Source organism: Bos indicus, chromosome 22 (assembly GCF_029378745.1).
Source record: "Bos indicus isolate NIAB-ARS_2022 breed Sahiwal x Tharparkar chromosome 22, NIAB-ARS_B.indTharparkar_mat_pri_1.0, whole genome shotgun sequence".
Taxonomy (NCBI): Eukaryota; Metazoa; Chordata; class Mammalia; order Artiodactyla; family Bovidae; genus Bos; species Bos indicus.
The window spans coordinates 58,459,407-58,473,424 of NC_091781.1; the positions used below are offsets into that span (position 1 = coordinate 58,459,407).

The 14,018-nt window shown below is 57.3% G+C and overlaps 1 protein-coding gene across 4 annotated transcripts in view; it reads left to right on the top strand.

Moving 5' to 3' along the window:
- Nucleotides 1-14,018, top strand: part of NUP210 (nucleoporin 210) — a 91,879-nt gene that overhangs the window by 23,028 nt on the left and 54,833 nt on the right. For 3 of the 4 annotated variants that reach the window (XM_070776990.1, XM_070776986.1, XM_070776987.1), the window contains exons 5-9: nucleotides 3,251-3,401; nucleotides 5,959-6,091; nucleotides 11,428-11,586; nucleotides 12,140-12,208; nucleotides 13,255-13,361. In XM_070776990.1, coding sequence (XP_070633091.1) covers nucleotides 3,251-3,401; nucleotides 5,959-6,091; nucleotides 11,428-11,586; nucleotides 12,140-12,208; nucleotides 13,255-13,361 — 619 coding nt within the window. Of the gene's footprint in view, nucleotides 1-3,250; nucleotides 3,402-5,958; nucleotides 6,092-6,117; nucleotides 10,508-11,427; nucleotides 11,587-12,139; nucleotides 12,209-13,254; nucleotides 13,362-14,018 lie in introns of those variants that run through there. The other variant, XM_070776989.1, reaches the window with a different exon arrangement.

The window sequence follows — 14,018 nt, forward strand, 5'->3', positions numbered from 1 at the left end:
GATCCCCTGGAGGAGGAAATGGCAACCCACTCCAGTATTCTTGCCTGAAGAGTCCTTGGAGAGAGGAGCCTGGTGTGATGCAGTCCGTGGGGTCACAAAGAGCTGGACACGGCTGAGTGATTAAACAACAACAAAATGCTGCCTTGCGTTGTGCTGTGTTAAATACAGTTTTGGGGGAGGAAGACTGACTTTTTCAAGATTTGCAGCGATTTTCAGCCTGCAGAAAAGTTGCAAGTCGGTACAGGAAGTGGATTCCCCAAACCATCTGAGAGCAAGCAGCCAGCCCGGGGGCTGTGACCCCGATTATTCCAGTGTGCATTTTCCACCTCTTGGGACGTTTTCCTGCATATGGATGAGACAGTCATCACGGTTGGGGCGTTAACACTGATGCCTGACCTCATTCGAGTTTTGCCAGTTTATCCCGCTTGTAGCAAAACACGCAGCCCAGGGCCCCCTGCCTCAAGCTGTCCTGTCTCTCCTCGTCTCCGTCAGCCTGGGGACTTGGTCCAGTTTCCTGGTCCCTCCTTGACTCCTGGGAGGTGGGACTCGTGGAGATGGCAGTCTAGATGTTTTGTAGAACTTCCCCCACTCCACGTTTATCTGACGTTCCCTCTGATTAGACCCAGAGCTCTGCATCTTTGCAGGAACATCACCAGAGGCGAGATTCCACATTCTCACTGCATCTTATCATAATGCAGCACTGACTTTGTTTTCTGTCATCCCTCGGGGAGGGTGGTGTCTGCCAGGTTCTACCCCCTTGCAATTAATAACTTTTTTTATGGGGAGTTATGAGTCTGACCTCTTATTTACACTTTCAAAAGTCCAGCTCAGGGCTCCAGGAAGCACTGGGGCTCAGCTCACGGCCATTTCCACAGCAGACACCCTCACACCCTGACACCGTGTAAGCCAGTTGCCCTCCTGGCTCAGAGCTCTTTGGGGGCTGGGCCGTCAGCCTCCATCTCCTGAATGATGAGCTCTGGAACTCCCTCTGTCTTGTAAGCCCAGGGTGCAGGTGTTAGGTCAGAGAGACCCGGTGCCCAGTCCTGGCCTTGCCGTGTCCTGCCTGTGGCCATCCTCAAGGACTGTGACCACCTGAGCACCACCTTCCTCCTCCAGCGGATGGAGGCGTCACCGTGCCCGCCTCCAGGGGTGCCACGTGGGGAGCACGTTGATGGGATGAGAGCCTGTCGCCAGGCCCAGCACACACTAGGTGTTCAGGATTTGCTGGCTGCCTGCCCCCCTCCACCAGCCCTGTTTTCTGCCCTGACAGCGGCCCCTGACAGCACTGGATGTGAGCCGAGTGCTGACCCCAGTCCGGGAGTGCTGAGAGTTGGAACCAGAGTGTCCTGGACTTTTATTCAATTCAGCATGCGATTATTTACAATAAGTAGGACATAGAAGCAAGCTAGATGTCCATCGCCAGAGAAATGGATAAGGAAGTTGTGGTACATACACACAAGGGAATATTACTCAGCTGTAGAAAGGGACGCATTTGAGTCAGTTCTAATGAGGTGGATGAACCTAGAGCCTATTATACAGAGTGAAGTGAGTCAGGAAGAGAAAGACGAATATCGTCTATGAACACACGTATGTAGAATCTAGAAAGATGCTACTGATGATCCTACATGCAGGACAGAAAGGAGACAAACACGAACAACAGACTTGTGGGCACGGGGAAAAGAGGAGGGCGGGACGGTGTGAGAGAAGAGCACTGAGACATACGCAGACGCAGCTGGTGGCTCCGGCTGTAAAGAGTCTGCCTGCGATGCAGGAGCCCCGGATTCCGCCCCTGGGTCGGGAAGATCCCCTGCAGAAGGACGTGGCAACCCCTCCAGCATTCTTTGGCTTCCCAGGTGGCGCTAGAGGCAAAGAACCCACCTGCCAGTGCAGGAGATGTCAGAGACGTGGGTTCGATCCCTGGGTGGGGAAGATCCCCTGGAGGAGGAGAGGACAACCGCCTCCAGTATTCTTGTCTGCAGAATCCCATGGACAGAGGCGCCTGGTGGGCTACAGTCCATAGAGTCGCAGAGTCACAAAAAGGACACTACTGAAGTGACTTAGCATGTACATTACCATACGTAAAGTAGATAGCCAGTGGCAGTCATGACGTCAGATGCAGGGAACCCAGACGTGGTGCTCTGTGACAGCCTAGAGGGGTGGGGTGGGGAGGGGGTGTATGTATACCTATGGCTGATTCATGTGGATGTATGGTGAAAACCATCACAATATTGTTAAGTAATTACCCTCTGAAAAATAAAAAATGATAAATAAAAAAAGAACCAAAGCTCTTCTGTATGCAAAGAAAAAGAATTTCAGCACGTAGTACCTCGTGAAACGACGAGGAAATGAATCACCGCAGCACTCGGCAGACCTTGGGGAGGAATGAATGTGTCTGACTGCTCCCGTTCGGGCGGGATGGGGGGCTTATTTATAGATCTCAGGCTGTCAGGAAAGACTCAGGCTGGCCCCGCTCACCAGCCTGCGCTCTGGCGTCCCACTCCATCCCAAGTTCTCCCTCCCTTCTTCCCACAGCCTAACCATAGGGCCAGGGTAGGATGCAACGTGATCCCTTGTTCCTGACACTTGAGGGGTCATTGCTGAACTGTTTCCCAGACGCAGGAGCTGGCCGGGGAGAGGACACTGGGACTAGTGGGGAGCCCAGGCTGGGCCTCTGGTTCCGGGGCTCACCTTTCACGTCCGTGAGACCAAAGCTTTTCATAAAGTTGACTGAGTGAGTGAAAGTAGCTCAGTCGTGTCTAACTCTTTGCAACTCCGTGGACTGTAGGTTGCCAGGCTCCTCTGTCCATGGGATTCTCCAGGCAAGAATACGGGAGTGGGGTTGCTATGCCCTCCTCAAGGGGATCTTCCCAACACAGGGATCAAACCCAAGTCTCCTGCATTTCGGACAGATTCTTTACCGTGTGAGCCACCAGGGGAGCCCTCAGCTAAGTGGGCAGTCCTTAAATTTCAGTGCTGCCTTTGATCATAATCACAGCTGGATGTTTATAAAAATGCAGGTTCCCAGGTGCAGACCAAGGGCCAGGCCAGGGACTGAGAGCCCAGGTGTTTCCGGGGACGCTGGAAGTTCTGAGGCACGACATTCTGGGAACGGTTTTCTAGGCAACACCCACTGGGTCATTTCTGTGGCGCCTGGCAGCACGTGGAGGAGGCACTTAGAGGAGGCATTTAGAGGAAATGTGTGAGGTTCCTGGTTCCACATGTCATAGCTGAGCACACGCTCCTTTTCCAGCATCCTGACATTCCTGGAGTCCACCTACATCCCCCCCTCGTACATCTCAGAGATGGAGAAGGCAGCCAAGCAGGGCGACACCATCCTGGTGTCTGGGCTGAAGACCGGCAGCTCCAAGCTCAAGGCGCGCATCCAGGAGACCGTGTACAAGGTGGGCTTGGGCGGCCCTGGCTCCGGGGCGGCATCTGGACGCACGGGCCCCTGGCGTGTCCACTAGTGGAGAGGAGATGCCACGTGGGGACCAGGGTCTGCTGTGAGCCGTGCTTGGGACCAGGTGGCTGGGGAGCCGGCGCCGGCACCGCTGCACCCCCAAGGCGGTCCCTCCATTTCACCCTGTGCCCCGGCCTTGAGCCCCAACCGCTGGCTGCTTTCCAGAAAGGTCAGCTTCCGGGGTGTGCTGCCTCCTGCTGAGCGCTGGGGGTGGTAGCTGGTTAAGAAATTTCTTGGCTGATTCTGGTCACGTGGAACCCGAGAGCCCGTGTCTGGGCACCAGAGCTGGGCGTGGAGACGTGTTGTCCGGCAGCAGCTGCCAAAGTCAGGGGCCCAGAGGTGGGTGCTCCCCGCTTTCTGTAAGAGTCAGGTGGGCTCGACTGAGGCTGGGGTGTGGCGGTGCCGCCCCCCACCCCGAGAGCTCTCTGGGGGCCCCTCTGGGCAGGCCGACCGGCTACTTTCCCAGGAAGGCTGGGCATGTCGGTCTGCTGTCTGTGCATGCCCTGGGCTGGGGTCCTGCCAGGAATGGTCTCTCCAATTGTAACAGTCCCGTGGGACCCAGGAGCGCAGCACCCCCACCTCAGCCCCCAGCATGCGGTGATCTGGCGTGTTTCCTGGGTGGTAGCTACAAAGCCGGGTGGAGATATGAGAACTGGGCCACCGGGGGGCGGGTCTGAGCTCCTGGGCATGGCCGAGCGAGGGTCCGCTGGCGGGAACGAGTCCAGTGGGCGATGAGTCTCTGTCACGTCACATCTGAGCATCTTCTTTCTTCCTTTCTTCTTCTTTTCTTCCTTCCTTTCTGATATTTTGGTCCCACCACACGGCTTGTGGGATCTTAGCTCCCTAACCAGGGCTCGAACCCATGCCCTCGACAGCCAAAGTGCTGAGACCTAACCCGCTGGACCACCAGGGAATTCCCTGAGCACTTTCCCCGGGCTGTGCCTGCTCTGGGCCCGGGGCAGTAGGTTTCTGCACAGCCGGGCCCTTCAGGGACGTCTGCCAGTCCCCACAGCCCTTCTGGTCTTTTTTTTCCATAACTGCATGTATTGATTTTTGGCTGTGCTGGTCTCACTGCTGTGTGGGCTTTTCTCTAGTTGCAGAGATCGGGGGCTAGTGCCTGCTTGCAGTGCGCAGGCTTCTCACTGAGGTGGCTTCTCTCTCTGCAGAGCACGGGCTGGAGGTGTGTGAGCTTCAGGAGCTGCCACTCCCCGGCTCTAGAGCACAGGCTCAGTGGCTGTGGTGCCCGGGCTTGGTGGCTCCATGGCGTGTGGGGTAGTCCTGGATCAGGGATCCAACCCGTGTCTCCTGCAGATTCTGGCAGATTCCTTACCACTGAGCCACCAGGGGAGCCCCCGACTCAGGTCTTTAAGACCACATGTTTTGGAGGCTCATCTCTCAGGCGCTGGTCTTAAAAGGTGGGGAGCCTGATGTGAGATACGAACCCTTCCCTCCTCAGGGAGAAGCCTCGGGTTTGGGTTCCCTGTGAATTGGTCTCTACGAGCGGTGAGGTTTATGATGAGATTGTCCCGGGATCCTAGTCGCTTTGATGTGATTTCCCTGCTATTTGTCCTGTGTGAAGCGGTTGCTTTGCCAGTTTTTAGGGTTTTTTTAAGAGGAAATTGTTGCATATGTAGCTGTAGATGCAGTGTGTCCGTGGGAGGGGGTGAGCGCAGGGTCTTCCTACATCCTCACAGGGAATGATGCAGGAACCTCAACAGGAACCTTGACTTCCTCTTAAGCGAGGATGCATGTAACATGTCAGAGCTGGTTCAGTAGAAAACCCAAAGAGATCTACAGACAGACGCAGAACGGGCCTGCGTCCAGGGATGACCACTGCTTGTCCTCCAGGGAACACATGTCTGCATTTCTGTGGACGAGGATCCCTTGCTCTGCCCTCCATTTTCCCCAACTTGCAGGGTGACGAGCAGCTCCAAGACAGCGGAAGGTGCAGGCCCCATAGAGTCTGATCACCCGGGGGCGCCCCGGACTCCATGCAGGTGGTCTGCCCCGACTTCAGAGTCTGTCATGATGCTCCCTGAGGAGGGAGTCTGGGTGGGGATGAGAGGCGGGCTGGTGGGGGGTGGCCTGAACAGGGGGCGCTTGTCAGAACACGGCTGTTCCTCCTCGGGTGTGCGAGCGGGCTCCCCACCTCCCCGGCCTTTGGGGCTCTTTGTGGAGCCCCGGGGCCCCTGGCGCCTCTGTCTCCATGGCCATCGCTCCTGGCTCCTCGTTCTTCTCTGTGCTTCTTACTATTTAAAACTGACCTGAAGGCTACGCCCTCTAAAGTGCTGTGCTCGGGGTATTTTGGCAATGACCTCTGATCGCCTGCCCCGCTCCCACAGGGCCCCCTGGGGCTTAGGGCGTCCCAAGGTGATGCCTGGGTTTCTCAGCCTCAGCTGCCTTCAGTGAACAGACTGAAAAGCCCTAGAGGTTCTGTCTCTCGCCCACACCGACCCCCACTTGGGCTCACCTCCCCTTCTGTCTCTTCCTCACACTAGAACGTCCACCCCGCGGAGGTCAGGCTGCTGATCTTGGAGAACATCCTTCTGAACCCGGCTTATGACGTCTACCTCTTGGTGGGGACATCTATCCGCTACAGGGTGCAGAAGATCAGGCAAGGGAAAATCACAGGTGGGTCCCCGCTCAGCGCCGCGCTCAGGCGGCCGTGTTATCGCGGTGAAATAGGCATGACGTTGCTGTTTTAGCTACTTTTTAAGTGTGCATTTTAGTGACGATGATTACATTTATCGAGAGATTGTTGTACAGCCATCGCCACCGTCATCTCCAGAACTTCCTCGTCTTCCCCTGAGCCCGTTAAGCACTAACTCCCCAGCCCCCTTCTCCAGCCCCTGACAAGCACCCTCGAGCTTTCCGTTTCCATGAACCCGACTGCTCTTGGGACCTCATGTAAGTAGAGTCGTGTAGTGTCTGTCCTTCTGTGGCCGGCTTATCTCACCGAGCAGAGCATCCTCACGGTCTGTCTGGATTGTGGCAGGTGTCCCAATGTCCCTCCTTCTCAGGCTGAGTACTGGTCTACTGTCTATATAGACCACATTTTGGACATTCATGCTTGATGGGCACTTGGTTTCTTCTGCCTCTTGGCTATTAAAATAGTACCTCTGTGAGCAGAGCTGAACAAACATCTCTTTGAGATCCTGCTTTCAGTCCTTGGGGGCTTATATCCCTTTGTTTGAAAAATGTCAGAAGCCACGAGCTTCCGCTGGACCGGGTTTTGTTCCTGGCCTGGCACTGACTTCTGGGCGGCCTGGACGAGGCACTGCCCCGCTTTAGGGCTCAGTGTCTCTGCTGGAGCCCTCAGGGCCTTTCTGCCTGTGTCGAGGGCACGATGGGTGAATTATTGTGGATTTGTTTCGGAAACTCTAAAGCGCTGTGTACTTGTGATGTGTTCTTAGTGGTGAGTGTTCCTAATGCATCACCAAGCCTGCTAAGAATTATCATCACCACCATCATCATTTTGTTTAGTTTATACATGTTTCACGATCAGCCCAGGGCATCCAGGCTCCTGGGGACGAGAGTGTCCCATTCAAGGCCTGCGGGCTGCGAGGCGTGTCTGGGCAGCGCCTCCCCCAGTTGCTGGCTTCCTGCCTGTGAGGCAGGGCAGCAGTTAAGAAGCGTGTAGCGCTCCAGCGTCGGAGCAGCCTGGGCCTGTTCCGCAGCTGGGTCTGCAGATCAGGGTGGTGGGTCATCCGTCATTACCGTGTGGCCGGCGCTGCAGGCCTGGGGAGGCCTCTGGGTCCAGCTCCCTCCCGCTCAGGGTGCCCTGCTGAAGGGCAGGAGACTGGGGGTCCTGAGCATCCCCGAGCACTGGGTGCTCAGCGTCTGGCTCTTCTGCGTGTGTCAGTGTGGAGGCGGGGTGTGTACAAAGCTGGGCGGGGTCCTGGCCCGAGGCTGGCGTGCTCCCCAGATTTAGGACCCAGGTGTGGCCTTCGGAGACTCTTGAAGGGGAGATGGCTCAGGGGTGGAGTTCTTGGGATCCTGCCCCTGAGTGCTCAGGGGGACCGCGGTGGGAACAGGTCGAAAGGCCAGAGGGCACTGGGGGGCTTCCTGACAATGCCTCCTCCCCTGCGTGCTGTTGAGAAGCAGCTTGTGACCGGACGGGGGCGGTCTGGAGACATCTGACCGTGGTGGGCGTTTCCTCGGTGCCCTGCTCGTCACGTTATGACCCAACAGGGCTGTGACGGGGCTTCAATACTACCCTGTTGTACGGATGAGGAAGCCGAGGCACAGACACGCTATAGTCACAGGGCTGCCAGGCCCTCGCCTGTAATACCACGCCGGCAGGCTCAGGGCATCCCGGCCCTGGGGGCGCACGACGACGGCTCTCTGTCCTCCCGTAGCAGGGCGGGCGGCCTCTTCGCAGGGTGGATGAGGGTGGAGAGGCGTGCCCCCACCAGGGAGGTTGGGGGAGATTTAATAAAGCGGACTTCACAGCTTACCCTTCAGTGTCTGACGGACAGCGCATCCCAAGACACCCAGAGGACTTTGGGGCTTGGTCACTGACCTCCGGTAGCAATCAAAGAATGGAACTCGGGAAAGTGAGGCCCGGAGAGGAAGTAGTTAAGCTGCCTTCCTTGCATCTGTAGGGTAATGAGATGGAAAATGCCTCTAAAAATAAACACACCTGCATGACTGATGGCACCGGGCGCCCGGGCTGGCGTGCCTTCCAGACAGATGCTAGGGGAGAACAGACGGGGAGGAGCCAGCGCCGGGCCACTGTGAACAAGACATCTGGGTGGAAACGCATTGTCCATTTTTGTTTTTGGATGGGTTGTTTTTAATTGACATAGAATTCACATTGCTGTCATTTTTAACGGGCTGCCAGACAGGGAAGTTGGGGACGGCGTCGTGACAGGGGACCTGGATTTTGGCGAGCCCCAGTCTTGTATGGTGTCCCGCAGAAGGCTCAGAGAATGACACCCAGAGGGCAGTTACCCCAAATCCGTTCTTCAGGTTTTCTCTCAGTCTTTCTTCCTTCAAAATGTAATGTTCCTCCTTTTCTTTCTTATTTTCATTTCCTGACGTCCGCCTGCCTTCCGTTAAGTGACAGTGTAAGCGAGGGTGTTAGTCGCTCAGTCACGTCTGACTCTTTGCGACCTCACGCTGTATCCCTGGGGCTCTCCAGGTGAGAATCCTGGAGTGGGTGGCCGTTCCCTTCTCTGCTGAGTGGCGGCTTGCTTTCTCATGAGCCCATTTGTTTATGGAGCCCCTGCTCTGTCTGTGGGCACTGTTGGGGGGACTGCAGTGGTTGGGGGGCAGCCCAGGGCCCACTCACCTGGGGCTCCAGTGACGGCCTGCAGTGCGGCAGGTGAAGGGGGCGAGGGGCCCGGAAGAGGGGTGTCTGTGGGGCCCTGCTTGGTCCTCCGTGTGTGATGCTGGTGTTGCAGGCTCGCCTGGCGCAGTAACCAATCATGAGAACAAGACGTGGGGAGACGTGCTGGCTGAGGAACGGGGTGTCTGAGGAGACCTCGGTGACAGCACTGCTGGAAATTCCTGGGGTAAATTGGGCTGAGGTTGAAAGATGGATGGGCGTGGAGCAGGGGTTCCTGAGTCCAAGACGCAGCTATTAAAGGATCCAGTGCACCCTGAGCTGTGGCTGCCCAGAGCGAGTGTACACTGGGCTGCCTGCAGGGCTGGGCTCAGAGGCAGAGCCCTGTGCTTCTCCTCGTCCTGGGCTCAGACCCACCTCCCCAGGAGCTCCGTGGTCATCCCTGCAGCCTACACGGGGTGGGGGTGGAGGTTCCAGCGATCAGAAGCACGTCTGGAGGATCAGCCAGGGTTGAGGGGGGTCAGAGCCCGGCTGCCCTCCTGGCCATGGAACGGCACCCTTGGGGCTGGCCTCATGCCCTCGGCAGTGGTAGCTGGGCTGGGCTGGGGCCCAGGAGCCACCTCCTCCGCCTGTGGACGGACAGGCACCTTTCACGTCCGCAAAGCCTTCCCTGCTCAGGAGCTCTGACGAGTAGCAAGGTCCTGTGGTAGAGGAGGTGCTGAAGAGGGTCACCAGGCAAGCCCCTTATTTTCGTTGTCTTAGGGCTTTGTAAATAGGGTTACATCTTGTTGTGCAAGATCCTTCCAGAGCCAGTTTATTTATTTCCCAAAAAGGGCCTTTTTCGTTTGGAGAACCTTAAACAAGGGAGGACACTGGTTCTTCTAAAGTAGCCCCAAGTGATGCTGCTCAGGGAGCAGTGTTGCCTTATTCTTCTGTTATGATGCTTCCTCAATGCGGGGCTTCCCTGGTGGCTCAGTGGTAAAGAATCTGCCTGCTTGATGTGGGTGACATGGGTTTGATCCCTGGATCGGGAAGATCCCCTGAAGGAGGAAATGACACCCCACTCCAGTATTCTTGCCTGGGGAAGCCCATGGGTAGAGGGGTCTGGCAGGCTATAGTGTATGGGGTCACAGAAGAGTCGGACACGACTGAGTGACTGAACAGCAGCAGCAGCCCTCCACGCACGGCGGCTGTGGTCTGATGCCTGGGTGTGTCGTTTGCAAGCCTCTCGGTCACCGCTGGGCCGTGTGGACCGGAAGTGGGCCGTATGGGCCGGAAGTGGGCCGTGTGGACCGGAAGTGGGCCGTATGGGCCGGAAGTGGGCCGTGTGGACCGGAAGTGGGCCGTGTGGACCGGAAGTGGGCCGTGTGGACCGGAAGGGCTTCTCTGTTCCAGGCCTGTCAGAATCCCCTGCCAGGCCTGTGCTGGTCCCTCCCCTGCAGTCTCCTCCCTGCCTGGCCCCCCACTCCTCCCTGCTCCCTGAGTTTGGTTCAGTAAGCCTGGGATGGGGCCAATTATTTGCAGCTTCCCAGGTGATGCTGATGGTCCAGGGAACACGCTTTGAGAACACTCTGCTCCAGGGCAGATTCCTGGGGACTTATTGGAACACACAGCTGGTACCCCAGGGCAGGAGATGGGCACGTTGCCCACCCCCGCCCCCTTCAGAATTCCTGGGAGTTCTGAAGGTTGTTCTGGTTGAAACGCCTCTCGGATCCTTGTCCTGGGCGCCTCCCGGGGCAGCCCCCGCCTGGGACGTGGTGGTGAGCGGGGAAGCTGACTGTGGTCCCTCTCTGGAGGGCTGGAGCGCGGCCTCACACACAGGCTCGGGGAGTGGGCTATCTGATAGGAAGTCCTCCAGATGGGGGAGAGGGCGTGTCGCGGGGTCCTGCTCCCTGTGGTCTGCCTCCCGGGTCTGCTGCCCGCCACTGAGGGGCCCCTAGCAAGCTTCCAGTCTTGATTTCTGCAGGTCCCCCAGTGCTCACGTGAGGGTTTCAGGGGCGTCGTGGGATGAAAAGGGTGAGGTGCACGTGAAGGTTAGACCCCGAGGTTATGGGTTTGTAGGACCCATTATTTCCCAGGGAAACTGTTTTCCATCCTGGCCCAGATTGGGTGAGTTCTCTTCCACAACGGGACACAGAGAAGAACACCAATGGATGGTCAGGACAGCAAAAGAGAGAATTCTTTACAAATTATAGACCCATCTCTTGAAACCCAATGGGGCACCACAGACAAGCATCTCTTTGCAGACCTCCGGAAGATGGCCAGGTCCAGTGAGCCCTGCCCTGGGCCCCTCAGTGCAGAAGCAGCGTCACTTACTTCCCTGACAAGCAGAAAAGGCTCTGATGTTGGTATCCTGCCAGACGCTGGCAGTTTGAGTCAGAGGCTGTGCTTAATTTAAAAAAAGAAAAAAAAAGCTGCTCATGGCATCCGTAGAAAACTGATTGCCTCTGAAGATTCATGGAGAGTGTCAGCTTTGTCCACAGGCATGCAGAATACTATTAAAATGGAAAGTGTTGAAAAAAATTAGGCAAAAAAAAAAAAATCAAGCAGCTGTACTGACCGCAGGGTCCAGGGATTGCGGGGGTGGGGGTGGGGGAGGGGGAGAATGATGTTGACTTTTACCGTTTCCTGTCTTGGCTCTCTCTGCCCGCTTTGCTCATCCCTGTTTCTGGGTGGCCAGAACTCTCGATGCCCTCCGATCAGTACGAGCTGCAGCTTCTGAACAACGTCTGGGACCCACAGGGAGACCCGGGCCGGCCTGTGGCGGTCCTGGCCCAGGACACGTCGACGGTCACCGCCGTGCAGCTGGGACAGAGTAGCCTGGTCCTCGGCCACAGGAGTATCCTTTGCCCGGATGGCGCGCCACACCTGTGTGTCTTGCACAGACGTGCTGTTTGGAAGTCAAGTCACTTTTCTCCCTGAAACCTTGGCGAGGCTAAAAATAGCCCTGTTTCCCCTCAAGGTCTGAAAATCAGAAAGGACCAAAATAGCACCGTGTCTGAGCAGAACGGCTCAGCTCCGTGCAGGGCTCCTTGGAGAGGCGCCGAGGTGGAGGCGGTGGCTGGGGCTGAGCCCCCCTCCCCGCCTCTGGAACGTTCTCTGGTCTCATCCTAGGGGCCTGGTCTAGGCTGTCCCCACCAGCGTGTGGGCTGTCACGCGTCCCGGCCTGGTTCACGTGCCCCAGGCGGTCTCCAGGGTCCCTGTAGAGGCCCCCTTGGGAGTGGAGGAAGTGCCCTGTGGCCGCCGATCCTGGAAAAGACCTGTGTTCTGCAGGCCTCGGTCGGGGGGCCTTCCATCCTTGCTTCTGCCTGTGTGATGTTGACAATGACGGAGCCGCAGGAGCCAAACCGAAGCCTGCCGGCCTGTTCAGTGCTCCTTAACTCAAAATCCAGGCATCCGCATGCAGGGAGCTTCCCGGTTACCCAACAGCACAATCTACGTGGTGGAGCCTGGGTACCTCGGTGAGTGTGCGCGTCCTGGGTTGTCTGGGATTACAGGAGGTAGAGTCAGATAAAAGCAACAGCCCCCCAGAAAATGGCCTCACTTTGGCCAGATCTGCGAGCTGGGAGGCCTGGGACATCAGCTCCCACCCTGACCCCCGTCCTTCCCCCGTCTGTGTACAGGACAAGCGGAGGGAGCCTGGGCCAAATTCCAGCAGGTAGCCAGCTCTTCAGGGAGAGAAGCAGGACAGAGTAGAGCGGGCAGGGCTCTGTCTCCTGGCTTTATACCTGGGCTCTGCACAGACCGCACCATGGCTGCGGATGCTGGCGAGATGTCTTGGAGGGAAAGAGGGGAAGGCTGGAGGCCTAGAGAGGAGGGGAGGAATTCCCAGCCACAGAGGACCCAGAGGAGCATAGCCAGGGCCCAGGGGCTGCCCAAGGGCAGTGCTCAGAGTGTAGACCTACAGTGGATTCAGGGTGCAGACCTACTGTGGATTCAGAGTGCAGACCTACTGTGCACCCAGAGTGGAGACCTACTGTGCACTCTGAGTGCAGACTCTGTGGATTCAGAGAGTGCAGACTCACTGTGCAATTAGAGTGTAAACCTACTGTGTATTCAGAGTGCAGACTCACTGTGAAATCAGAGTGTACACCTACTGTGCACTCAGTGTAGACCTACTGTGGATTAAGGGTGTAGACCTACTGTGGATTCAGAGTGCAGACCTACTGTGGACTCAGAGTGCAGACCTACTGTGCACTCAGAGTGCAGACCTACTGTGGGTCAGAGCTGGGCCCACCATGGATAAGGTCGAGTTTGAGGGCCCTGGAGCCACCAGGAGCGAATGTTCAGGTTTGGTCCAGGGGCATCTGAGGTCAGCTCGGGTTCTGAGGGCTCAGGGCTGCTGTGGGCATTAGATCTGCCAATCACGGGCACTGGTCCCTCCCCGGGAGGCGTGCAGTGGAGCGGCTGTGGCCCCGGTGCTCACGGGGCCTGGTTTGCCCTCCTCCTGAGCTGCAGGCCCCTGTGACTGCAGTGCTGAGACTCTGTGCACCTGCCTCTTCCGTAGGGTTCACAGTCCACCCTGGTGGCAGGTGGGTGCTCGAGACTGGCCGTCTGTACGAAATCACCGTCGAAGTGCTTGACAAGTCTGGCAACAAGGTCTACCTGTCGGATGTGAGTCCCCTTCGGGCCTGGTTGGGGGTGCAGGGGTACATCTCCTGGAGAAGGTGCCTGAAGAGCCGCCTCAAATCATAGGGCCCCCTAGCAGGCGGGCTGAGTTGGGGGGCTTCTTACAGTACCGCTGGATCCCTAGGAAACCCTGTCATGGGCACCTCGGGCATCTCAGGGCCCTGTGAGCCTGTGAGTCTGCACCCTAAGGCCGCACTCCCATCAGGGTTGGAGCGGGGAGAGGAGGCCGCAGCAGCAGGGTCACAGAGGCGGTGATGGTGGCGGGTGTGGCGTCTACCATCTGCCCTCCTGCTCCCTCCTTGTTAGCCCAGGGACCTCACCACTGAGAATCTATCCTTCCCGGCCCTACAGCGGCTCAGGGCCAGAAATGCCTGTGAACTGTCCAAAGGCCCCTCGACTAAGACCAAGCTCAGTAGCTTCCTGGTTCTGGAAAGAGCTTCACACAAACAGGCAGACGGAGAGGCGTCTTGGTCGCATTCGTTCCTTTGTGAGCAATTCCCAGGATCCTGAGAATATCCAGACCTTCCTTGTGGGCCCTGAGGTTTCCCTTTGGCCTACTTGGCAGAAGCCACCACCTTCCTTGTGTTACTAGACTCACTCCATCACCGTCTTGGGGGGATGTTACCTCTAAGGGATTCCGTT